The sequence below is a fragment of the Ceratotherium simum genome, chromosome 21 (genome assembly GCF_057802395.1).
Source record: "Ceratotherium simum simum isolate JZ-2026a chromosome 21, ASM5780239v1, whole genome shotgun sequence".
In the NCBI taxonomy this organism is placed as follows: domain Eukaryota; kingdom Metazoa; phylum Chordata; class Mammalia; order Perissodactyla; family Rhinocerotidae; genus Ceratotherium; species Ceratotherium simum.
The window spans coordinates 13,136,803-13,163,093 of NC_141920.1; the positions used below are offsets into that span (position 1 = coordinate 13,136,803).

The following is a 26,291-nucleotide window of genomic DNA, read 5'->3' on the forward strand; positions in this document are numbered from 1 at the left end:
ACACCTTTCTTGAGCACCTGCTGTGTGCCAGGCAGTGTTCCAGGCGCTGAGGAGACAGCAGTGAAGGAGACCATCTTCTGCCCCGAGAGGGCTGCCCCTGTAGGGGAGATGACACTGAACAATCAAATCTGTGCATAACTTAATGGATAAGAGCCCTGTGGATGGTGGTAAATTCTGGAAGGGTCCCCGGGGTCAGATGGCTGTGGGAGTGTGGCGAGACCCTCCTTTATACACGGTCCAGGGGGACCTCTCTGAGGAGGCATCTCCCCTGCCAGTGAACGTCTGGGGGGAAAGCCTTCTGGGCAGAGAGCAGCAGTGGCACGGGCCTGGGAGGGGAACAGGCTCAGAGTGTGCAAGAAACAAAAAGACCAGCCAGCTACGGCTGAATGAGTGAGCCTGAGTGGGGTGGGAAGAGCCCGCATCACACGGGGTCTTGTCGGCCACGGAAGAGGCTGGGTTGTTTTCTAGATTTTTAGTAAAAGCCTCGTCTAAGGCAAGGGTTTCTCCACGTTGGCACTGTTAACATTTGGGGCCTGGTGCGTCTTTGGGGGGCCATCTTGGGCATTGTAGGAGGTTTAGCAGCATCCTTGACCTCTGCCCATAAGATGCCAGTCGCATTCACATCCCCAGTTGTGACAGCCGAAAATGTCTCCAGACATTGTCAAAGCTCTTCTGGGGGGACAACCCCCGGGTTGAGGGCCACCGCTCTAAGGCAAGTGGGGCAGGGCAAGGCTGGCCTGGCCTCGGGAGACCTGGTTCTGATCTATGTTTTATCACCAACTTTTTGTTTTAGCTCAGACCAGCGTCCCTCAGTCTCCGGGTTCCTCGGTCAAGTAGCTGGAGATGGCAGGCATGCAACCCTCCTACCCTTTTCCTTCCCCCTAGTCATGGCAGACATCACTAATCAATCAGCCCAGAGCTCTGGGGACCCTGGAGACATTTGGGTCAGGAGCCCAGTGAGCAGCCTCTCTGGTCCCTTCCTCCCGGCAGCCAGCAGGAGCCGGGCAGTCGTGGCTCAGGTTTGGCTCTGTTGGTTTCTGGCTAGATGACTTCTGTAGGTACTCATCCTCTGGGCCTCAGTTTTTCTCATCTATACAATGGGACCAGTATCCCTGCCCTGAAAGCTGATGGTGGGGATTGAAATGAACTCATGATGGACTTGGCAGGTCTCAGCAAATATTTTATTTTAGTTTTTTTGTGAGGAAGATCAGCGCTGAGCTAACATCCATGCCAATCCTCCTCTTTTTGCTGAGGAAGACCGGCCCTGAGCTAACATCTATCACCAATCCTCCTCCTTTTTTTTCCCCTTTTTCTCCCCAAAGCCCCTGTAGGTAGTTGCATGTCATAGCTGCACATCCTTCTAGTTGCTGTATGTGGGATGCGGCCTCAGCATGGCCGGAGAAGCGGTGCGTCAGTGCGCGCCCGGGATCCGAACCCAGGCTGCCAGCAGCGGAGCGCGTGCACTTAACCGCTACGCCACGGGGCCGGCCCCTCAGCAAATGTTTGTTGCGTGAACGAATGAGAGTGTGTGGCCTTGTTCCAGGTCATGGAGTAGTGGGAACTCGCATCCACGGCTGGTTGGGGTATAGATTGGTGCGGTCATGTTGGAGAGCCATTTGGCGTTAGGTCGAACCTGCCTCTGATCTACGGCCAACCATTCCACAGCGAGGTGTACCCCTAGGGGGTCTCGAACACCTGGCCCAGGGGACCTCCTCATTGTGGCATCCTTTATATTGAGGACATTGGAAACGAGTTCAGTGTCTGTGGCGTGATCGTGGTTACATCATGCTGTAATTTTGACTACTCAGTGGTGAAATGAACAACTTGCGGCCTTAGTGTGGGCCCCCCAGAAGCAGATCCTGAGACTGGTTCAAGGGCAAGTAGTTCATTTGGGGGTTCACTTCAGGAAGCACCGAGAGCAGAGTGAGGCCGGGAAGGGAAGGCGGCCCAGGAAGGTGTGTCGCCCTGCAGGTTACCAGCCGGGACCCCTGGGGCACTGGGGAAACGGCAGCGATCACGTGCCTCAGTTCCGTCCCCTCTCTTTGCGGCCTGCTCTGCACGTGGCAGAGGGCCCTCAGGCCAAGAGATGTGGGTGCCGGCGGCTGGAAGTGGTGCTGGCATGCACCCCAGGGCTAAGAACCAAGGGATGTGGGTGGGGTCCGGATGGCAGATGCTGCCGGGTGTAGGCATTGATGTGGGTAAATGTGGAAGATGTGACATTGAGTGAGAAAGTAAGTTGCTGAAAGCACGTCATTTACAGAAATGTTGTAAACACGCGAAACAGTACTCTTTATTGCTTCTTGACTGACAAGTGCGTGCTCAGCGGGCAGAGGCGTTTGTGGGACTGAGGACCATGTCCAGGGCAGTGGGTGCTCAGGGGCTCACCTGTCTCCCTCTGACAGTGCGTTTCCTCTGTTTCCACAGTGAGGTTGGGTATGCACCGGGACGTGGGTACGTGGGCTGATCTTGGTGCCCTGGGGGGGCTTTGCGTACGCTCCCACCCGTGTAACCACTGCTTGGATCAAGAAGTACAGCACTCCCAGCGCCCCGAGGGCTCCCTCGTGCCCCTGCCCAGTCCGCGCCTCCCCTAGACTGGGTGAAATTCTTTTTGAAATGGTTCAGAGTAGATTCGGCATAATGCTGAGGTTTGCCAAAACTGGGCAGCGATGCCATTGTGGGTGTTCATTAAATTTTTTTCTGGCCTCGTCTGGCTCCTTGTTTTCATCGTCAGCGTCATATAAAGAGGACTCCTCCTCTTGGGAGGCTTGGGCACTTGCGGGCAGGTGGTCCAGGCCGGGCTGAGGCGTGGACGCTGGTGGACGGAGATTCCGAGGCTGCGGGAGAGTTCAGGCAGCCCTGGAAACCCCGGGGATGGTCTCGTCTCTAGGGGAGGTTTCCCGGATGAGAGCTGCTTTTGGCCGAGTGTTCCAGAGCTGTCCAGGCTTGGACAAGGAGTCGCCCCAGAGGGTCCCTTTGACCGCCCCGCCTGCGCGTCCCTGGCGCCGCCTGGAAAAGCCGGTCGTGTCTTGGGCGGCCTGAGGGCTGGGCCCGGAGCCCCTGCCTGCCCGTTCTTTCCAGGTCACGAGCTGCCCGTTGTGCCCGTTGCGCCGGCCTGTTTGCGGCTCCTCCGTGGGTGGCCCGAGCCTCTCATTGTCCCAGCACAATAGTGGTGGCCGTGCTCGTGTGAAGAAACGGGGGCAGGCAGCCGCGATCGAGGCCAGCCGAGCTGCGCTCCAGCCTCCTGCTCCCCCGGGCTGGGCCGGGAGGCCGCCGTCTCCCTCCAGTCTGGGAGGCTGGCGGCTGGACTTCTGGCAGCATCACAGGCCCTGTTAAAACAGCCTCTGGGAGCTCCTGTCTCCTGTCCCCTGTCCCCCGTCCCGCTTGTGCTGTAAAAGGAAAGATCAGCAGGCTTCTGAGTGGCCCGAGTTGAGGCTCCTGCCATGTGTCAGGCACTGTGCCAGCACATTCCACCCTTCCCCTGATCTTTGAGTGCTTGCTCTGTCAGGACCTACTCTAGGCCCTGGGGATACACCTGGGAAGGCGGCAAGGCCTCTGCCCTCATGGAGCTTCCGTTCACTTTATCCTATCACATTCTGAAGGGTAGGACAGTATCACCATGACTCTCATATTTGGGAATAGCAAACTGAGACTCAGAGAGGGTAACCTAACTTTCCCGAGGTCACACAGCAGGAAGGAGGAGGATCCGTGGTTTAGATCCAAACCATCACTTCCCAAACCTGGCCTCTGTTGTTGGATTGGGGTAAAGGTTTCATCCCAGCCGTGCTCCCTTAGGAGCTGGTGCAGATGCTTAAGCTGTCTTTCCCTCTGTCAAATGGGCTCTTAATGCAAGATAGGAAGGTGGGAAGTGCGTGGAGACAAGGAGGGCCTCTTGGAGGAGGTGACATTTGAGCTGAGGTGTGATGTATGCCCTGAGCCTGGCCCAGGGCAGAGCTGGGGGAGAATATACTGCTAGCAGGAAGAGCATGTGCAAAGGTCCTGAGGCAGGAATGTGCCTGGCAGGTGGAAGGAATAGAGAGAATGAAGGTGTGGCTGAGGATTATTGAGGTGTGTGTGGGGTGATGGAGTGCTAGAAGGGGAGGTCAGAGAAATTACGTAGGACAAGATCATGGGGGCCTTATGGACTGTGGAAGGATTTGGATTTTCTTTTTTTGAGTGTAGTGGGAAGCCGTGGAGAGTCTGATTTACAAATTTAAAAGGATCCCTCTGGCTGTGTGTGGAGAAAGGACTTTTTTGGGCGTAGGGGGAGCAGGGAGGTGACTGTGTCAGTCCGGGCAGGAGGTGATGGTGCTTGGACCGGGCCGGGTGGCCATGGAGGTGGGAAGTGGCTGGATTTTTAATACACGTTGAAGGTGAAGCTATAGCGTTTGCTGATGGATGGAAATGAAGTGCCAGAGAAAGGGGGAGGGGTTTGGCTGGAGCCCCTGGGAAGCAGAGGCGCCGTCAATCAGGCTGGGAAGAGCTTGGTGGTGTGGGTTTGGAGGGAATCAGGAATAGGTTTTGGGTGAAGTACATTTGAGATGCCCCTTGGACGTCCAGGGGGAGATGTTGAGTTGGCAGAAATCCAGATAAGAGCCTGGGTTTCAGGGGAGAAGGCCAGGCTAGGGGTATAATCTCGGCTGAGGGGCCTGGTTGAGATCACCCTGCGGTCACTGTGGACAGAGGCACGGCCACCGTGCTGTGTGTCCTCGGCTTTCCTCTCCGTGACCCGCCATGTGGAGCGCCAGTGTGCCACCTCCCGGGGGACCTGAGTCTGCGGGTGGCCGGCACCCCGTGACAGGCATGGATGTCCCTCTGGGTGATGGGAGAGGATCTGACAGCCGTCTGTGGGGGGGCTAGCCTCCTCTCTGCCCTCCTGCCCCTGCTTCCCTCTGTCCTGGGCTGTCCCCTCCATCTCCCCGCCACGTGGAGATCTCTCCAGACAAGCGTAGTTGCATGAGATGTGCTCTTAATTAACCTGCAGCCGGGCTCTGTGACGGGGACACCGTGCCCTCCCCCAGGCCCCCCTCCTGGAGCCTGTGCTGTAATCAGCCGTGGTGGGGAGGGTGACAGACAGGCCACCACGGCTCATCGTGGCCCTGTGGCCGTGACAGGACCACGAAGTCATTTTCACAGGAGTCTCTGTGTGGCTGTTGCTGGGTCCACCTGGGGCCAAATCTAGAGTCGGGCAGACCAGGCGGAGTTTGCTGTGTGCGCCCTGCCTCGGTCCCCCTCGGGGGCTGTCTGCCGTCTCCCTCTCCTGCCCACGTCCATTCTGTTCCCTCGGTCCGTCCACGGGCTCTTCTTGGGAGCTATCCCTCCACCTGCTCTGTCCCACCCACCTGTGGGCCAGGGTGCCATCGTCTCTCGTCAGCACGGCTACACCCCTCCACTCTGGTCCCCTGATTTCATATTCAACCCCTAAAATCCAGTTCCTCACAAAAACAGAGAGCTCTTTTGCCAACATTTAAAAACTGGGAGACTTTGCTTAAAAAAATCCTAATTTCTGGCTTTTCTCAGAAAAATGAACAAACAAACCCAGAACATCTGGTAATACTGGCCCGCCGCCTGTGTCCCACCTGGCTGCACTTGGAGGGGACGAGCTGCTGAAGAGGGGGCTTCGATGGGCGTGTGCTGCCCATTCCACACAGTCCCTGCTGCTCCCCCACGATCCCTGCCAACCCCTTCCTTTGTCGTCTGTCACATCACAGGGGAGAGAAATGATTTCTCTGTTCAAGCCCCTGGAAAAAGTGGCAGAACAGCTGGTCCGTCCACACAGTGGGATCCTGGGCAGCCGTCAGGAAAGAGTGAGGATGCTCCCCGTGTGATGATGTGGAGAGATCTCTAAGCTGTTTTAATTGGAAAAACAGGTGTAGCTCATCCTGTGTACGCTGCTGTTTTTGGTGTGTAAAAAGGGGAAAAAAGAAGACTGTGTATATGTGTGTATAGTCATGAGCCAGATGATGTTTCGGTCAACAGCGGACCACATATACGACGGTGGTCCCATAAGATTAGGAGCATATAGCCCAGGTATGTAGTGGGCTAGACCATCTAGGTTTGTGTAAGTCACTCTATGATGTTCGCACAGCGACGAAATTGCCTACCAGCGCCTTTCTCAGAATGTATCCACATCATTAAGGGACGCATGACTGTATACGTATGTTTATGTATATACGTACATATATATGTATGTGTTTATTTTTTCCAGCTTTATTGCGATATAATTGACATATAACATTGTGTGAGTTTAAGGTGTGCAACATGTTGATGTAATACACTGATATATTGCAAAATGATTACCACCATAGTGCACCTGTCAAATACATAATACAGTGTTATTAACTGTAATCACCAGCCTGTACATTAGATCCCTGAACTTAATCATCTGATACCTGGAAGTTTGTATTCTTTGACCAATGTGTGTATGGTGATTTTTGCGTAAAGATCCTCTGGAAGGATACACAAGACACTAGTAGCTGTGGTTCCCGTGGGGGTGCGGAGGGACTAGACGGATGGGGCCCGGGGTACAGGAGAACGACTTTCTGTATTTTTCACTTTTTATATTTTTGACTTTTGAACCATGTGAATGTGTTATTTAGAAGTTCAATTTTTTTAAAAAAAGGGAAAATGAATGTAGTCTGAGAGGACCCGGGGTGACGCAGCCGGTGTGTATGTGTCTCCTTCGGGGGCGCCGGCGTGGTGTCGCTCTCTGCACAGGGCCTGGGGTAGCAGATGCTCAGTAACATCTGTTGACTGAGTGGCGGGTGGGTTTTTCCTGATTCCCTGCCGGTGTCCCTGGACCGTGGTACCTCTCAGGTCCTAGCCGGCGTTTGGACTTGTGGCCCTTTTATGGGGCCGTCTCTGGACGATGGGAGGCGTGGACGCTCACCTCTCCTGCTTTTCTCCTCCAGGCGTTCCTGCATCGCATCCGGCAGAACGTGACGGACTCGGTGGAGAAGGGCCTCACGGAGGAGAACGTCAAGGTGCGGACGCTTGAGCCGGCCCCTTTCCAGACTGTCCCTGCGTCTGTGGGCTGCGTTCCTCCCGGGGTGATGCTCAGGGGGTGCGGGGCGGAGGCGCACATTCACTCCGCCAGCAGCTGGCTCTGCCCTCCCACAGCTTGCTCTCTGCAGCCCCAGAGGCCTCTCGGTCCTGTGAGCAGACTCTGCTTGGTGGACTTGGCCTCAGGCCCCCATCCCCCGGCTTCAGACTTTGTCTCCTTGCTCACCAAGACCGTCCTGTCTTCCAGCCTCCTCGTGCCAGGCCCCCTGGCAGGGAGCCAGTGGAAAATCCCTTCCCAGGCGCCCCTGGGAGCTGGCACCTCCAGCCGCCCTCCTGGCAGCCCTGGCCCCTGCCCTGCACTGGGCATTGAGCGGCGAGGCAGGGCGGATGAGTAATTGGGTCCGGGCTTAGTCTTGGCTGTGGCTCTGGGAGTTTCGGGAGGATGTCAATAGGCCTTCTGTGTGCATGGCGGAGGCCCCAGCACTCCCCAGGCCTGGCTTTCCAGTGTGACCTCACTCTCTGGGAAGCCACCGTCAGCCCTTGGGCCTCCAGGGTCCTGATCCTAGGGGAGAGAGGGAGAGGGGGCAGGGGGGGTCAGAGGTGCCCAGCGTGTATAGCACACGAAGGACTTGGTCAAACAGGACGTCTCCCCCACATGTTCCGGTTAATCTGGACAGTATCCTTGCACGTTGACAATTCTCTGAGCCCAGTTTTTTGGATGAGAAAGCTGAGGCTTAGAAATTGGAGAGACCTGCTCAGGGTCACTGCATGGCTGGTCCCTGGTAGCTCTGGGATTGAAGGTTTTTATGCATTCATTCATTTACTCATTCATTGAGCAAATATTTACCGATCACCTACTGTTTATTGTATCTTTATTACAATCCATTTATTTATTACAATTTAAAAGTTACTATAATTTTAAATTGCAATTTATTAGTTTTTAAAAATTCCCTTTTTTAGGAGGTATAACTCACGTACAGTAGAAGGTGCGGGCTCCTCTGTGCCCCCTCCCCGTAAACACCCTCTCCCCAAAGATAACCACGGACTTCGAGCAGTGTTGATTAGTTTTGCCTGTTTTTGAACTTGATGTAAAAGTGAGCTCTTTCCTGTCTGGTGTCTCTTGCTCCTTGTACGTCTGTGAGATTTGCCCATGTTGTTGTATGTAGCCGAGATTCATTCTTTTCATTGCTGTGTAGTATTCCACAGTATGAATGTACCGGAATTTACTCATCCATTCTCCTGTGGATGGATATTTGAGTTATTTCCAGTTTTTGGCTATTATGACTGTTCTTGTATATGTCTTTTGGTGGACACAGTCTCTCGGTTTCTTTTGGGTGTACACTCAGGAGACAGATACTTATTTTGAAATTTTGTAGCCATTCCTTGAAGTAAGTATCACCATAGGATCTCTCATATGTCTGCAACATAAGCAGCTCCAGCTGGGTGAGCTGGACAGAATGAGAGAGAAAAATAACCAAACACTGCGGGGGCTTCTTCCCCGGGCGAGGCTGAGGAGGACGCGTGTGCCTGGCCGGCTCAGACCACGGCAACTGGGGAGTGGTCTGCAGCCCCTCGGCGCCCCCGCACACCCTCAGGCCGGCTCCCTCTGTGGACTGTCTGGTGCGTTCGCAGGGTCCAAGGGGCTGGTCTTCATTGCTTTAGGTCTTGACTCAGACGTCACCTTCTCAGAGTGGCCGTCCCTGGCCTCCATATTTAAATTGGCAAACTCCTCCTCCTGCCCCGCCCCTGGACTCCCTTCTTGCTTTGTTTTTGTCTTTAATGCTTCTTACCACCTAGAAAACTATACTTTGTTGTCTGTCCCCTTCTGCTAGAATGTACCTTCATGGGGACAGGCACTTGTCTGGTCCCTGTGTCAGGGCCTCTCACGGCGCCTGGCACACAGTGGTGCTCAGCACACAGCTGCTGAGTGAGTGAATGTGTGGGAAACCCTAGAAGGAGTTGTAAGCCGGTAGGAGCCCTGGGGCCCCCACCAGGAGCTGCGGGGAGTGGGGGTGGCGTGGCTGGGAGAGGGACTCCTCACTGTATTTATTTTAGTGTGTTTTGATTTTTGAACCACATGAGTGCCTTTTTCAAAATTGAATTAAAAAATGCACCTGTTAAAAACAGAAAAAGGAATTGATGCAGTTCAAAAGGACCTAAAGTATGTGCAAGTCTCCCCTAGTTCTCCTTACCAGAGGCCCTGACAGTCTTCAGCTTGTGTCCTTCTCCAGGTAGTCTCTGCTTCCGCCGGCACAGAGAGGAGAGGCTTTTTTGTGTGTTATTGTACACAAATGGCCCATACTGGCATCCCGTTTGGCGCTGTGATCCCCCCCCACTTCATGATATATTTCCAGAATCATTCCAGGCTTCCATATCCACGTATACAGATCTGCAGATCCTTGTTACAGGCTGCACAGTGTTTCAGTATGTGGAATTTATTTAACTGTAACTAGTCCAGTTTATCGAGTCCTCGTTAATGGACATTTGGCTTTTTTCCAGTCTTTTGCTACTGCAAATAGGGCTGTAGGATCTGTTCTTGCCTCTGCACACAGTTCTCTCCCTCGGCACAATGAACACTTGGGGGTGGGTCGTTCTTTGGGGGGCTGTCCTGTTATTGTAGGATGTTTAGCAGCATCCCTGGCCCATACCTATGAGATGCCTGTTGCCTCCTTCCCCCCAAATTTATGACAACCAAAAATGTCCCCAGACATTGGCACTTGTCCCCTGGGATGCATAATTGCCCCTGGTTGGAAACGACTCGTGGAAAGGTTAAGTTCTGGAATGTAGATTTGCTGGGTCTGATTGTATGTGCGTTTCAAACTTCATAGATTCATAGGGGGAAACGGGCACCGTTATATATTGTTTGCGAGATTTTAAACAGCATATTTTGAATGTCTTCCCCTACTGTGTTTCCTGCCACCACATCATTTTAATGGGGCGTGGAAGTACCCTCATCATTTCACAGTCTTACGGTTGGACAGAGCAGCTGTGTCGGGCCATGATGCAGACTGTGGTGAAGGTCTTAGTAGGTAATTCTCAGTGTGCTGAGTGCGAAGCTCGGTTCTGCTGGTTACTGGACTGCGTGACCTTGAGAATGTTAATTTTCTTTGAGCCTCTTCTTCATCTGCAAATGGGGGATAATGGTATTTCTACCTCCTGGTGTTCTATGAGGATTAGATGGCGTAAATGCATATAAAGTTCTTAGCACAGGATTAGGCATTAGTCCTGCTCAGTGAATGTTGGCAGTGTTTTTGTCACTATCGTTGTTGTCATTAGCGGTAATCTGGCTCCCGTGTGTGAGTACCCGTTTCACTACACCCTCACCTGCACCGGGGGTTATGTGTTTTTCATGGTTGATTTTGCTCACTCTTTATGCCCCAATTCACGCTGTCCTTGGGCCTCACTTTCCCTCACAGATCCTCTTCTCGAACATCGAACACATCCTGGAGGTCCATGAGGATTTCTTGGCCGCCTTGGAGTATTGTTTACATCCAGAGCCTCAGTCTCAGCACGAACTCGGGAATGTTTTCTTAAAATTTGTGAGTACAATGCCCCAGCCCCGGTTGGAACCTGCAGCTTTTGGGAAATGGGCTTCTCCCCCAGATCCGCGCTCCACCACCCTTGGCCAGCTTCCTGCGTGGGCCTGCCTGGGAGACGGAGAGGCAGGTGGCAGGTGGGCCTGGATTTGGCCCCCAGAACAATGGGAAGAGGGTCTGGCCCGGCGGCCTGGGGCTGTGTTTAGTTGGCGCTCCCTCCCCTCAACATCTCCTAGAACATGGTCCCCCTTTCCTCAGAGCTCTCTGCTGAGTGACCATGCTCTGGGGCTCCCGTGGCCTCCTGGCCTGGTGGGGCCCCTCTGCCCCAGAGTAACCGACAGGGCAGCCAGTGGCCGAGAGGGTGGGCTTGGCTCAGACAGACCTGCATTTGGTCCTAGCTCAGCCACCCACAGGCCAGCAAGGGTGTCTGGCCCTTGGGTGACCACTCATGCTTCCAGTCAGGGAGGCTGACGCTTGTCGTAATGGCCTCTCTCTTGCCAAGTCTGTTGGAATTGTGAGGGGACGGCTGGAGGAAGGAGGGGGGAAGCTTAGCCCACACAAGGCAACTGCTTTCCCATACCCTCTCGTTCTGTGCCTGCTGGGGCCCTCCTCACAGGGAGAAAACCCGCACCAGCCTCACAGGCATGAGGCTCCAGGCAAGCTCCTTCCTTCTCTGACCTTCAGTTTCCTCTTCTGATTGAGAAGTGGGGGTAGTCATGCCTACCTCCTTGGGTTGATGGAAAGACCCAAAGATGTGAAGCAATGAAGTGTGTAGCATGGAGCAGTGGTTCTCAACCAGGTGGTGGTCTTGTCCCCAGGACACATTTGGCCATGTCTAGAGATGATTTTGGTTGTCACAACTATGGCGGGGAGGTTGCTGCTGGCTTCTAGTGCATGGAGGCCAGTGATACCACCAAATCCTATAACGCACATAACAGACCCCACCACCGAGACTGATGCGACCTCAAATGTCAGCAGTGGTGAGACTGAGAAACCGTGGGGTACAGTAAGCACTCGCTCCATGTTAGTGCTTATTTTGGTCATTGTCATCATCACATCTTGATGGTCAGAGTGTAGGATGACAGAACCTGGGGCAGCTCTGCCCTCAGGGAGTCACTGCCCGTGGAGGTGACCATCTCATACGGTGTTCGGAGGGCAGTGCTCTGGCCTGGCTGCCGAGCTCACAGGCTGTGATGCTCTTGGCAAGTGGTCTTACCTTGTCTATGCCTCAGTGTCCTCACCTGTAAAATGGGTAAAAAACTAGACCCATGATGTTGTTGAGGATTGTGTGAGATCATACAAGGAGACCGCTCAGAACAGGTCCTGGCGCACAGTAAGTGCTCAATAAATGCTGGATGTTATCCTTCTGTTCATGTAGTCACCATTCCTCAGTGTTTGAAATAAGATAAACACGAGAGCAAGATGGGGTCCAGGTGAGGTGAGCATAGGCGAGATGGGCACTGAGCAGAGAGATGTGATCTGCTTGGGGTTTAAAGGGCCTGTGGCTGCTGTGAGGGAGAGTGGACTATGTGGGGGAGGAGGACAGGGAGACCAGGAAGTCCCTGCCGTCTGAGGTGGTGGTGCCTGGAGCAGCAGTGGGGGTGGGGAGAAGGGGCGAGTGGCATAGTGGTTCAGGATATGTTTCTTTTTTTTAAGCTCTGAGATGTTTTTATTGAGGTCACATTGGTTTATAACATTATATAAATTTCAGGTGTACATCATTATATTTTGACTTCTGTATAGACTGTATCGTGTTCACCACCAAAAGTCTGTACACATGTGCCCCTCTTCCCCTTTTACCCTCCCCCGACTCCCTTCCCCTCTGGTAACCACCAAGCTGTTCTCTGTATCTGTGTATCTGTTTGTTTGTTTATCCTGCACATATGAGAGAAGTCATACAGTAATTGTCTTTCTCTGTCTGACTTATTTCGCTGAGCATAATACTCTCAAGGTCCATCCATGTTGTCACAAATGGCAAGATTTTGTCTTTTTTTTTTATGGCTGAGTAGTATTCCGTTGTGTGTACGTACCACATCTTCTTTATCCATTCATCCATTGATTAGCACTTAGGTTGTTTCCAGGTCTTGGACGTTGTGAATAATAAAGAAGATGTGGTATGTATACACAATGAAATACTTACTAAGCCACAATAGCTAAGGCCAGGGAACGTTTCTTGAATAGGAAAATAAAAAGAATGGGAGGGCCAGTCTTCTCTTTGGGTACAGAGGAAGGAGTAAGTCCTTGTTTCTTTGGAGCCAGGCTACTTGGGTTCAAATCCCTGTCCCACCATTGACCAGCTGAGTGACCTTGGGCAAGTCAGTCCACCTCTCTGGGCCTCAGTCTCCAAGTCTGTAAAATGCAGGTAATGATAGTACCTGTGGTGTGGTGCTGTCAGGAGGATAAAATGAGTGAACGCGAGTGAAGCACTTAGAGGCGGCCGGGCACCGAGCTGATGCTGCGTGAGTGTCAGTCGTGGACGTTATTCCACCTGGGGCACCAGGGAAGGGTTTTGGGAGGAGGTGGCGTTATTGGGGCTTGCCGTCAAGTGATGACATCCGAGCGTAGAGTGGGATAGTCCATACTTTAGCCAAAGCAGGGGAAGGGGTCCTCAAGGTGCGTTGTCCACCTGCCAATGACCCCAGGCCACCGGGTCCCCTGACCTCTGCCTGAGCCACAGAGGTGTGGTCAGCAGGTTTAACTCATTGGTCAGTGAGGGTCTCTGGTTCCTGATCCCCACCTGGGCTGTCCCCACTCCCTACAGGATTCCTAACGCGCTCGGAGATGCCGGGGACGGCTGGAGGAGGGAAGGTGGGAGTTTAGAGCCCAGGAGGCAGACTCTTTCCATGCCTCCTCCTTTTACGCGACCCTCCTCTGTGGCCTCATCAAACTGGGTGTTGATGAGGACAGTGCTTACCCTCAGGATCCAGATGCCCTGATGGTGGAAGTTCACACCTTTGAGGGAAGTCATTCTGGGCCCGGGCCTCCCAGCATCCTCAGAGCCCAGCATACATCCTGCTGGTCCCGTGAGAGCACGTGTTTTAGAGCCAGGTCCCTGACTTTCCTCCTGGCTTTGCTGCTTCCTGGCTCTGTGATGCTGGGAGAGTGACCTCGTCTGTCTGTGCCTCAGTTTTCTCATCTGTAAAAGGGGACGGCGGGTTGAGGGAGTTAACAAGAGGAGCAGCACCCAGCAGGTTAGTAAGTGCCCAGTAAATGTCCGCTCAGCAGTACTATGTACATATTTGTTCACGTGACCCAGTGGGGCCCCTGTCCTTCCAGCCGCACGGCCTCGCTGCGACACAAGGACAGATGTCCGAGGCTTTGACAAAAATGAAGGGGTTTCGGAGATCCTGTTCTCCCCTCGGCCGCCAGAGGCTCCGGCTGGAAACGCACAGCTGGTGTCTTCACTCCTCTTCCAGCCTCTCTGGAGTCAAGTCCCGACACCCTGCCAGGCCCTGCCGATTCCCGGGACCCCACCCCCGCCACTGGCCACTCTGGCCTCCTCGCTGCTCTGGAACACGCGGAGCCCGTTCTCGCCGCAGGCCTTGGAGTGCACTGTTCCTCTGCAGGACGGTTTCCCTCAGATGTCCCTTGCTTTCTCCCTCCCTGCCTTGAAATCTTGATGGAAATACCCCCTTCCATGCTCCCCCCGCTTTATTATTCTCAGGCCCTTATCACCATCTGGCATAGTGGATATTTTGCTTCTTTTTTGTTTATTGTCTGTCCCCCGCCACCCCCCCCCCCCCGCCCCGAATATCAGCAACGCGAGGTCAGGGACTTTGTCCCGTTCTCTGCTCTGTCCCTGCATTAAGACTAGAGTCCAGCCCTAACCTTACCCAGCAGGCCAGCAAACCGAGGGGAAGGTTAAGCTCAAGGTTGTGACTATATAGGCGGGAGAGCTGGGGTTGGAACCCTCCTCGTGGCTAGGCCGGTGCTTTTAGACTTTGTGGATTTGCACACTAAGTGTGTAATTTTTGCTGTATCCGAGTACCCCTTGTATTACTGTTTTAATCTTTAAATAATTGATTTGCTTAAAAAAAACCTTAAACTTATTTAAAAAGGGAAATTTGCACCACCATTGGAAATGGAAAATGAGTGTCACTTGTTATAAATAGAAGTGCGATAGTACGTAAGCTCGGTGCAATAGAAACCAAACTGTGGTGCTGCGTTCTGTCTAGCAGCTCCTGCCCACCTGAGTCTGCCTGGGCCTCTGCCCTCGGTGAGATCACGGGGGAGGTTAGCGGTGTCAGACGGTATCAGTGTCACATCACGCCTCCTGAGACCCTCCGTGAGGGAATTGGAACAGGTGAAAAAGGAGCCGACTCTCTCAGTGTGTGATTCAGTGTTTTTAATTTAAAATCATCTTTTAATTTAAAATTTAAAATCCTCACCTTCCTTCCCCCACGCTCAGGGAGGATTGCCCTGGATTCTCTTTAGAGGCAGCCCCTGCTGTAGGTTGGGCTTCTGGAAGCTGGAGCTTTGCAGGTGGCCTCCTGTTGGAAGCAGCTGGAGGAGAGGTTGCACGGTCTCTACTCGGCCTCAGCTGATCCTGCCTGGGAGGAACTTGGGAGCTGGGGTGGCTCTTCGGGTCTTCCTGAATTGCAGCGAGAGGTGGGGTCTCTACGCTGTGTTGCCCAGTCCCTGGACGTGGGCTGTCCCGGGGAGGGAGTGGACGGCCTCAGGCAGACGGCTCTCTCAGGCCGAGGGCGGTTCCTGGGGAGGGAGACCCTGAGCCATGGGGGGTGCCACTGTCCTGACAGGGCTCTGTGTGGCTCACCACAGCGTCCACTGCACCCCAGAGGCCAGCCTCCTCCCGGGCTTGATCACTCCTGCCAGGGCTGAGGCCGCTTGGGGTGGTGAGGTGGTGACTGGGAACAGAGCTCTGTGGACAGGCTCTCCACGAGAGGAAGGGGCCCAGACCCAGCGGGGGCCCTGGCTTACAGACCAGCCCAGGTGCTGCCCCAGTCAGTGGATGGTGGGAGAATCCTTCACACTTTCACCCCAAAACCCAACCACGAGCTACCGAGGTGATCACACACCAGCACTGAGTGAACGTTCTCTGTGCTGCGCACTGTTCTAAGTGCTTTGCATCTATTAGTTCATTATAACTTCACAACCTTCTTTAATAGTGTGTACTGTTATACCCACTTTACAAATGGGGAAACTGAGGCCCAGAGAGCGTAAGTTACAGCACAGGCTTACACAGCCAGTGAGTGTTGGAGCCGGGATTCGAGCCGGCGTAATCTGGATCCGGGGCTTTTGTTTTTCACCATCTTACATGATAAGTCTCCTGAAACACACATTAAGCACCGACTGTGTGCCAGGCACTGTACTTGGCCCTGAGGATGCCGCCCTACGTAAGACAGGCTTGCTCCCTGCTGCCACGGGGCTCACAGGCCGGAGACACAGGGCAAGTAAGTGAGCAGCAGCGGCCGTCCCAGATGGCGACGCGGACAGTGAAGAATGTACAGCGCAGATGTGACAAGGAGGGACTCTACTCAGCATCTGAAGTTGGGAAGTCAGGGCCGGGGTTGCTAGATTCAGCGAAGAAGAACACCTAGGGCAGCGGAGTTTGGATTTCAGGTGAACGACAAATGGTATTTTAGCGTGAGCATGTCTCGTGCTCACACTAAAACGTTCTTTGTCGTTTCTCTGAAATGAGAACGCAGCTGAGTGTCTTGTGTTTTATCTGGCCACCCTGGGCGGGGAGGGCCTGTGAGGGGGTGGAATGGCACGACCTCGGGAAGGGTGTTCTGGACGGAGAGGAGAGCCGGGGCAGAGGCCCGGGGATGGGAGCGGCTTGTGCGCTGCGGGAAGCAGGGAGGCCGGGGTGGTGGGGCCGCGTGAGTGGTGGAGGGAGTCTGGGGATGTCGGGGGCCCAGACCCTGGAGGTTTTTAGCAGGGAAGTATTGTGTGGCCTGAGTTAGGTCTTAACCCCTCACCCGGCAGCTGTGTGCATAGGGGATGTTAAAACCCTCGCAGAAGTGAGACCTGAACCTCATGGTCCCTTCCCACCGGAGATGTCTCCAGGCCAGCTCCTTCCCCTCGCTGAGTCTCGGTCTTTTTGGGTGTGAAGTGAGTGGTTTGGAGCAGATGGTCTCTGTGGAGCCAGCGTCAGCCCCCGGGAACTGTGGACAGCAGCCGTCACCTCTGACAGTCCTTGAGCCCTCCCTGGGGGCTTGACCCTCTCCCCGAGCTGTTCCCAGCTGGCGGCTGTCCACTTCTCCTCCTTCACAGCCTAAACCCACAGCCCCATGTTCCCCACCCACCACATCTGTGTGCACAACTGTTTGTTCATTTCTTTCTGGCAAAACAATCAAAGCCCCGTGGGGGGCCCCAGGAGGAAATGGAACACTTAAACTCTTAGCTGTCAGAAGCAACATTGCCACGTTCGCAGGGTCTGGGGCCTGAGACGCAGCTGGGGTGCGGCTCAGTGAAAGCACATGGCAGTGATGGACCTGGGTGTGGTTTTGGAGAGGGGGTATTGCCATTTGCTAAATTTAACCTCTCCAAGCCTCAGGCCTTGGTCCCCTGCCCTTTTCACAGGCTAAGGGAGAGGATGACATTGCAGAGTGTGTCAGAGAAGGGGCTCCGGGTGAGGAATGACACACCTGTGGTGATCTGTCTCGTCACTTACTCTCCTCTCCTGCGTCTGTGGCAGACATCGCTAATCACAGCACTCTGCCTCTGTGCTCCCTGGGGCTCCAGAATTCTCACCCGTGTTCCAGCCAGCACTGAGCACGACCTATTGATTGGGGTTGGCGTGTGAGAATAAACAGCTTTGTCTGTGCTTTCTGGCGCAACTTTGTCACGGTACAGACAGAGATGGACAGGGAGACCCTGTCACCTCACTAGACTTGGGTCCATTTTTCCATTTTCTTCCCCTTTTCAGAGTGTGCATGTATTAGGACTGTGTCTTCACTGCAAGTAACAAAAACACCAACTTAAACAGGCTTAATCAAACAGACAAAAAAGAGCTTATGGCCCATACTAATGAGCCATAAGTGGAATGTTCAGGAGTGATTGGCTTCAGGCGTAGCTGGATCCAGGACCCCATATGATGTTTTCAGGACTTGGTGTTTTTCTGTCTCTAGGCTCTGCTCTCCTTTGTGTTGGCTTCATTCTTGAGGGGTGAGGTGGTATATGCCTCACATGGTGACAAATGTGGCTCTCAGCAGTTTCAGGCTGACACTGCCAGCTCAGCAACAACAGTTCAAAGAGCTTCTCTTCACAGTAATTCCAGCACGAGTCCTTGAGGGCTGTCATTGGCACAGCTTGGGTCACATGGCCACTGTTGCCAGCACAGGGAGCCCTTTGATTGGTTTGGTCTGGTGAGTGGAGTGGGGTCAGTAAGCTCAGAGTGTAGGAGGTGGTTCCCCAGGGGAACAACTGGGGGTCTTGACCAGAACAAGGGGGAACGGATGCTGGGTGAGTAGATCAACAAATGTCCCAATGAAGAGCTGATGCTGCGGTCGTAGTGGACCAGGGTTGCCTGGATGGGAGCGTAGGGCTGGTTTGAGGGGCGTTGGGCACCTCTCAGGCTCCTTGCTTTCTTGCTTTCGTTCATCAAATAGTCACGATGCCTGTTCTCTGCCAGGGACCTCTGTCCCCATTGACACCACAGCACTGACCTCAGCAGATGCAGACTTTACCCCCCTGGAGCTCGTACTCTGGGGGGAGTGGTAGGGAGATGGACGGTGCATGAATGACAAGTAAGACATACAGGTTGGGGGGCGAGGCCCACCGTATTTCTCAAAATCTGCCTGGTGCCTTCCCCAGACCTATGAGTCCTCTCAGCGCCCTCCCTCCTGGCTCTGTCTTTCCCTTTTTTTGCCATTAAAACCTCCCAATCCATTGCCCCACCTTGTCGTAGACTGATTCACCAGTGGGATATGAATTTGCTGAAGTCCTGATGGCAATGATAGCAGCAACATCACTAACAGCAGTAATAGTACTAGCTGTTATTTAATGAGCACCTACTATGCGCTCTTTTAAGCACTTGCTATGACTCCAGTTGATAATTCTCACAACCTCAGGTTGGAGAGGTTGTTACTGTCTGTAATTTATGAACAAGAACGCAGAGGCTCGGAAACTTTCCATGCCATGCCCAAGGTCCCAGCTGGTGACCGGGGAAGCCGGGCTGTGAACCCGGGTGGTCCGGCTGCAGAAGCTGTGGTTGCAGCTACGAGGATGATCTGATAGTGGTTGGCGAGAGTCGTTGTGGCGGCTTCTGGTGTCTTATCTCAGAGCAGCGCTGATGGCAGGGTCTGTAGGCCCAGGACAGCCCAGGTCCCGGCTGCAGGGCGCTTCTTTGCTAGAGCCCCATGTACGGTGGGGACCTGCTGTCGCTCATGTGCCTGCATTCAGAGCCAGCCTTCCCTCTACAGCCCTGCAGGCCTTCCCTGCAGGAACAGGCCCCAGGCACAGGCCAGTTCCTGTCACCCACCACAGGGAAGGTTCTCCCCCCTTCCCGGCAGCCCGCCTCACCATGGTCTGCCGCCGTGGCCCTGGTTCCAGATGTGTCTGGCAGCCTCCCTCATGTCTTTTTTTTTTTTTTTTTTTTTTGGTGAGGAAGATCAGCCCTGAGCTAACATCCATGCCAATGCTCCTCTTTTTTTTTTTTTTTTTGCTGAGGAAGATTGGCCCTGGGCTAACATCTGTGCCCATCTTCCTCCACTTTATATGGGACGCCACCACAGCATGGCCTGATAAGCAGTGCATTGGTGTACGCCTGGGATCTGAACCCTGGGCCGCCAGCAGCAGAGCGGGCACACTTAACCGCTACACCATGGAGCTGGCCCCCTCCCTCATGTCTTTTTATCTGTGCGTGGTGAACTCTGCAGTCCAGACTTCTCCTCACCCGTCTCCATTGGCCTTGATGGTCTCCTAGGCTCATTGGAGACACGTGGAGATAGAAGAAGGTCTGCTTGGGGGGTGCTGGGCTCCCCTCTCCTCCTTCCCTGCCCTAGTGCGTACGTGTGCGCTGGCGTCTCAGGGCCGCCCGACACGGGGTGAGGAGATTGTAGGTGGCAACTGAAGGCGTGCTTCTCTGTGCCTCTGATGGTGGTGGTGTTGTTTGGAGCATGTAGCTTGTGTTTTGTGAGGCTTCAGACCTTTTGGTGGTTCCTTGGAGTGTGTCTCAGGGTCATTTGTCCCACAGTGTGTGTCCCTGTGTGTACACTTGGGATAATTGTGAAATTGTTTGTTTTGGTATTTTTTCCCTGTTGATTCATGTTTGTTGCTAATATTTTTAGAGTATTTTGAAATACTATCCAGTGTTCATTGTGCTGCTCATTTCACATAAACTGTCTAATCCTCCAGCAGCACAAGTAGTGGGGTGGGGTGGGGTGGGGTGGGGGTCAGCTCTTATGTCCATTTTACAGATGAGAAACCTGAGGCATCAGGAAGTGAAGCAGCTTGCCGCAGGTCACCCACTACTTAGGGAGTGTGGAGCTGGGTTTCCAGCCCAGGCCGTTGGTTCTGGAGTCACTCTCTGCACTTTTCATCATTATCTGTGGTCCTCCTCAGAGCTTGGTTGGTGGATTTGTGGTTTGAGATTGGCACCCTGTGTGTTTGCCTCCCACTCCGTCCCCCTCCCATGCCATGACCTTGAGCTGGACATGGGTGGTGGGGTTAAGAGAGATTGAATCCTGGTTCTGCCCCTTCGCTGGGTGTGAGACTCTGGTTTTCCCATGTGTGAGTGAGTCGAATACGGTAATTGCTGTGTCAGGTTATGGAGGAGGGAGTGAGTGCCCCCTCGTTCCCGGAGAGCAGCGTGTGCTGTGTCCTGAGCGCTCAGCACACTCTCCGTGCTGGCCGTCGGCTCTGGCTGTGGGCACTTTGCTGCTCAGGGCGTCTGCTCAGACGGTGCCCGCGGAGCCCCCAGGGTGAGCCGGGGCGGGTGGGGGCTGCTTAGTGATTCTGAAACCCATTCACCTCCCCTCTGGTTCCCTCTTTGCTGCAGCCGCCCATCGGCAGGATGACTGGGGCTTGTTTAGAAACAAGATGAGCCGCCTGCTTTGCAGACCCGCCTCTTCCTTCCTCAGCTCCTTGGGGTCTCCTGCCCAAGCCCCAGCCCGAGGTCAAGGCCCGTCAGCGCTTCCTCCCCAGTGGCCTTACCAGGACATCCTGGTTTGGGGCTTGGAGGTTGGGAGGTGGTGTTCTGTGAGCCATTGGAACCGAGAATGCTCAGTGGGGAGCTTCCTGCTCAGAAAGCGCCTGTCTCTCCCATTCCCGGAAACTCTGACTGATGGTGACAGACCTGGTGGCCCACAGGTGACCTCTAGGCTGGAAAGGGACCAGCTTTGGGCTCAGGGGCATCTGGAGGTCAACAGAGCTGTGCCCCTGCCTCAGGACTGCCACTGCTGTGTGGCAGCGTCAGGAAATCGACGTGTTCCTCCAGATTCCTGAGCCTTATCTAGACTCTTTGGTTCATGTATACAGGGCAGTGCACCCAGTGCAGAGTTCATTCGCTTAGCAAGGAGTCTTTGAGGGCCTACTGTGTGCCAGGTCCTGTGCCAGGATCTGGGGAAACCTCGGTGAACAAGATGGACGTGGTCACTGCCTTCAGGGAGCTGACTGCCAAGTGGGAAAAGATGATAAATAAATAATCCAGATGATTGCAGTTTGTGGGAACACCATGAAGACGATGAAGACAGGTGGGTGGGTGATGGAGAACACCTGGGTGGCTACTTTAGCACGGGTAGCCCAGGTGTCATTTGAGGAGGTGGCATTTGAGTTGAGACCTGAATGGTGGGGAGTAGCCAGGCCTGGGGGAGGAGTGTTCCAGGTAGCGGGAACAGCCAGTGCAAAGGCCCTGGGGTAGGAATGGACTTGGCAAATTCAAGGGGCATCTAGAAGGCCGGTGAGATGAGGTCAGAGAAAGGCAGGGTCACATTATCTGGCCCTTGAAGTTCCCAGTATAGTATTGGATTCCATTCCTCGTGTAATAGAATACATTGGAGGATGTTGGACAGGGATGTGACACAATCTGACTTGTGTTTTAGTAGTAAAGTTGGACATTTATTGAGCACTTACTGTATGCTGAACCCTGTTTTAACTCATTTAATCCTCATAACAGCCCCATGAGTTAGGGACTCTTATAAACTCCACCTTATAGATGAGGAAAGTGAGGCACAGAGAGGTCAAGTAGCTTGCCCAAGTTCATGGCTGGAAATGCAGAGCCAGGGCTCAAGCTGAGGCCTCTTGGCTTGAGTCTGTGCACTTGACCCTGGGCCGTGCAGCTTCCTGAAAGGTTGCTCAGGCTGCGGGGTGCAGCATTGGGGCAGGAGAGGAGGCTGAGAGGCCTGTGGCGAGTGGGAGCCACTTGGCCTGAAGTCCCTCCCGCTGTGTGGTCTGCCAGGGGCTGGGGGAGGCCTTTCTGCCCAGGCGCGCTGGCCCGGCCTCCTGCCGTGACCCGTCTCCCACGGGCTCTGTCCTTGTCTTGCAGAAGGACAAGTTCTGCGTGTACGAGGAATACTGCAGCAACCACGAGAAGGCCCTGCGGCTGCTCGTAGAGCTGAACAAGATCCCCACTGTGCGCGCCTTCCTGCTGGTGAGTGTCCCCATCGCCCCTGCCCCCCTTCCTCTCTGCTTCAGCCCTGCGCATCCCCGGACACGAGAGAGCTTCACGGTGACCCTCACGCTGACCCGGGCGGCCCAAACCCTCCGTCAGCTCGGGGAAAGCAGGGATTGCCACATCTTTTCTGTAAAGGGCCAGAGTGAATCTTTTTGGTTTTTTGCATCATACAGTCTCTGTCACAACAACTCAACTCCACTGTTGTAGCATGAAAGTAGCCACAAATAATATGTGAAGGAATGAGCGTGCTGTGTTGCAATAAAACTTTATTTACAAAAATAGGCAGAGGGCTGGATTTGGCCCTAGGACCAAATTTGCCAATTCTTGGTCTAAAGTAATGATCCTGATAGGAGTGGTAGCAATAGTAGTCATAATTGCATTATTAGGCTTATTTAATTATAAGTGAAAGAAAATCCAGTTAAAATTGGGTTAAGCAAAAAAAAAAAGAATTTACCAATTCACTTTTCTGGGAAGTTTGAGACATGAGAGGCCTTCAGGCACAGCAGCATCTGGGTGCTGAAGAGATGTCATCAGGAATTTGTCCCTTGGCTCTGCTGTTCTCTGCCTTGGTGGGCTCTATGCAAGGGTGGTGACATGGCCTCCAGCAGCTCCACACTTAGAGCTCTCCTAGCCAAGCAACTCCAGGATAGAGAGCTCCTCTTTCCCAGTAGTTACAGCAGAAATCCTGGGTCTGATGCTCACTGGCTCAGAATTTTGATTCACAATTCAAAAATTTCCAGAATTTTGATTCAAATGTCTGTTTCCTTTGCTAGTAAGTTCCTGTTGCTTGGCCTAGTTCCAGTGACCATCTGAGGACGGGCAGATTGGCCAGCTGATTTCCACTTTTGTCTCAAGTGTCTTGAGTGATCGGGACTGATGCTTTTCGTTGGTGTCTGCATCCTCCCCTTTCCAGTTTTGCATTCATATTCCTGAAAGAGTCTGGGCAGAAAGCACAGATAGAGTCGTGTAGCGTAAGACCACACACAGGGCCACGTTTCTGTGATCGACCTGTTGACTTGCAGGCAGCACCACTCTGCGATGCCGCCCAGGCTCTGGGCTCCCTGGGCGGGGCCCACCCTCCGGGGGCGTCCCCTTGGGCTCAGCTGGGTCTTGGGAAGCAGGAAGACGCTAGCAAGATGTTTGCAGGGCTGTGAGAAGGGAAGGGCCCCTATTTTTCATTTCTTCCTTCCTCTGTCTCCTGCTGTCTTCCTGGTGGGCCAAACTGCCGTTTTCCTGGTAGCAGCTGGGCCGGCTGGATTGAGCAAGGGCAGGACGGGTGGGGCGCCAGCGCACGCACCATCTGTCTCCCTCCTTGCTTTTGGCCACCTGCAAAAGAGCCATCTCGAGTCTATTATGGGATGTTAAGGCGTTGGGAACAGACAGAACCTGGCTTTCCATTCATGATGTGCTGGGCACTAGCTGAGACATGGCTTGGTGACTTCATCATTCCGTGCCTCAGTTTTCTTGTCTGTAAAATGGGGATAATTTATTTGTTCAACAGCTTCTTGTTGAGCACCTGCCTAATGTGGTAGGGATCATTCTAACCATGGGGGACACAATAGTGACCAGGGCAGGAAAAGTCTCATGGAGCGGCCGTTCTAGTTGGGGAGACTTACATAGGTCTCTGCAGGAAATAAAGTACGTTAAGGACAACAGGACGTTTTGAGGGAGTTAGGGTGGTGACTGCTATTTGAGATTGGTCTTTGGGAAAACCGTGTCTTAGGTGACATTTAAGTGGAGACCTGGATAAAGTACGAGAGAGCGGCAAGGGGTATCTGGGGGGAAGCATTCCAGGTAGAGGAATTGCAGGTGCAAAGGCCCTGAGGTACAAGCGTGTTTGAGAAATAGCAAGAGGCCAGGCTGGGGTGGGAGAGCGTCAGAGGGAAAGTGGAAGGAGACGAGATCAGAAAGATTGAAAGAGGCCAGATAATGAGGGAGCATTTAGACAATGGAAAGGCTCTGTGATTTTTAAAAAGCCTTTGTATTGCAGTACAGCACACACTCGGTGAATGCGCTCACAGCATGACGAATGTTTACGTGGGTGTACACCCGGGGAACCACCACCGAGATCAAGGTTTAGAACATTTCATCACTCCAGAGGGTTCCCTGTGCCCTTTCCCACGCACGCCCCTCTGTGCATCCAGAGGTAACCTCTAAGCCAGTTTCTCTCACCAGAGGCTAGTTTTGCCTATTCTAGAGTTTTGCACGAATGGAATCCTATGGGATGCTTTTGTGTCTGGCTTTTTTTGCTCAACATAATGTCTGTGAGGTTCGTCCATGTTGGAGCATGTGGCGGTACTTTCAATAGAATATTCAGTTTTAGTCTGAGTGGGATGGGAAGCCATGGGAGGGTTTTGAGCAGAGGAATGTCTTGAACTAATTTGCATTTTGAAAGGCTGCCCTTGGCTGTGCGAGGGTGGAAGCTAGGAGACCAGAGTGGGGGCTTGTATACGTTTCCTCGGGCTGCCATTACAATGACCACAAACTGGGTGGCTTAAAACAACAAAGTTGATGCTCTCACAGTTCTGGAGGCCAGGAGCCTGAAATCAAGGTGTCAGCAGGGTTCTGCTCCCTTCGAAGGCTCTAGGGAAGGATCCTGCCTTTCCTCGCCCAGCTGCTGGCCTCAGGTGTTCCTTGGCTTGTGGAAGCATCCCTGCAATCTCTGCCCCTCTTCATGGCCTTCCTCCCTCGTCCTCTCCTCTTCTTACGAGGACACGAGCCAGCGCATTTAGGGCCCACCCTAATCCAGGTGACCTCATCTTTACTTAACGAATTACATCTGTAAAGACCCTATTTCCGGAGAGAGTCGCATTCTGAGATTCTGGGTGGGCATGGTGTTTTGGAGGACACTGTTCAACCCAGCGCAGGGCTGCCGCACGGTCCAGGCGGGAGACGGTGGTGCGAGAGGTGGTGGGGCAGAGCTCGAGGGTCCAGCTGGCACGGTTTGCCAGGTGGTTGGCTCTGGGCTATGAATGAACAAGAGGAGTCAAAGGTGACTCCGGGGTTTGGGCCCAAACAACTGCAAGAACGGAGCTTGCTGAGACGTGAAGGCTGGGGAAGGAGCGGGCATGAGAGCTAAATAAAAAACTCCGTTTTGGAGATGTTAGTTCTCCAGGTGGGGATTTGGGCCTGGAGTCAGAGATTTGAGTCTGGAGTTTAGGGAAGGGAGGGGCCAGGCTAGAGAGAAAATCTGAGCGTTTTCAGCATAAAGATGGATAAAGTGTGGGTGAGACCAGCCAGGACAGTGTGGACAGAAAGGAGGGCCCAGGACAGCCCAGGGGCAAGGTGCCGTGAGGAGGTGGGGAAGACGTGAAGTTGACACCTCACCTGAATCAATTCTGTGAATTAGAGTTTAGAGAAGAATTCTCAAACAGAGTGTAATAAGGGAACAGTGGATGGTAGCTCGATGTGTGTTTGCTTTTTTTTTTGAATGGAAATAAAGTGGAACAACAATCGAGGGTGTGTGTTTGGGGAGAAGAGTGGTTGGTGGCTATGACAGTCTTGTGAAAACCCCTTGATCCTGGACCAAGAGACAGGCCCTTCTCCTGCCAAGCCCTGGGGGCTTCTGGAAAGCACTCCCCCACCCCCAGGCTCCCCTCTCTCTGCCCGGAGCTGATGTCACCAGGAGCGCTGGCTCTGAGGACAAAGGCCTGAGTGTGAGCAGTGTGGGGCCTGGCATCTTCCAGCTGCCACAGCCCTGATGCCCACTCTGTGCCAGGGGAGACATGGGGGTGGGAACCATGCAGCTCCCTCCAGAGCAAGGACCCGGGGTCCTGGGATTGTGCTTCTCAAGGGGATGGCCCGTTCAGATCCCCGAGAGGCAGTGGACGTAGCTCTGAGACATGGGCCAGTCCTGTCAGCTCTCTGTGCCGGTTTGCAGTCTGGAGTAGGGAGATAATGGTCCGTGCTTACTCTAGGGCGGTGACGACGGACTTTATATCGAGTGAAGCACGAGGGTCAGTGCCCAGCGTGTGGTAAGCACGTGGTAAATGTTCTGTGGTCTTACTTTCACTTGAATCGGAGCAGCGAATTGTTCTGCTTTGTTGGGCGGTTCCCCAGTGCGTGAACTGTGCCCAGCACATAGTAAGCACACAAGGTGTATTTGTGGAATGGATGAATGAATGAATGATAGAATGGGAATCCCTTTTCCCAAGAGTTCTGTTTCATTTCCAGTCTGCTGG

The 26,291-nt window shown here is 53.6% G+C and overlaps 1 protein-coding gene across 3 annotated transcripts in view; it reads left to right on the plus strand.

Moving 5' to 3' along the window:
* PREX1 (phosphatidylinositol-3,4,5-trisphosphate dependent Rac exchange factor 1) overlaps window positions 1-26,291 on the plus strand; it is a 194,614-nt gene that overhangs the window by 72,168 nt on the left and 96,155 nt on the right. For all 3 annotated transcript variants that reach the window (XM_087445135.1, XM_087445136.1, XM_004430543.3), the window contains exons 2-4: window positions 6,909-6,980; window positions 10,416-10,538; window positions 21,982-22,086. In XM_087445135.1, the coding sequence (XP_087301261.1) occupies window positions 6,909-6,980; window positions 10,416-10,538; window positions 21,982-22,086 (300 nt within the window). The remainder of the gene's footprint in view (window positions 1-6,908; window positions 6,981-10,415; window positions 10,539-21,981; window positions 22,087-26,291) is intronic.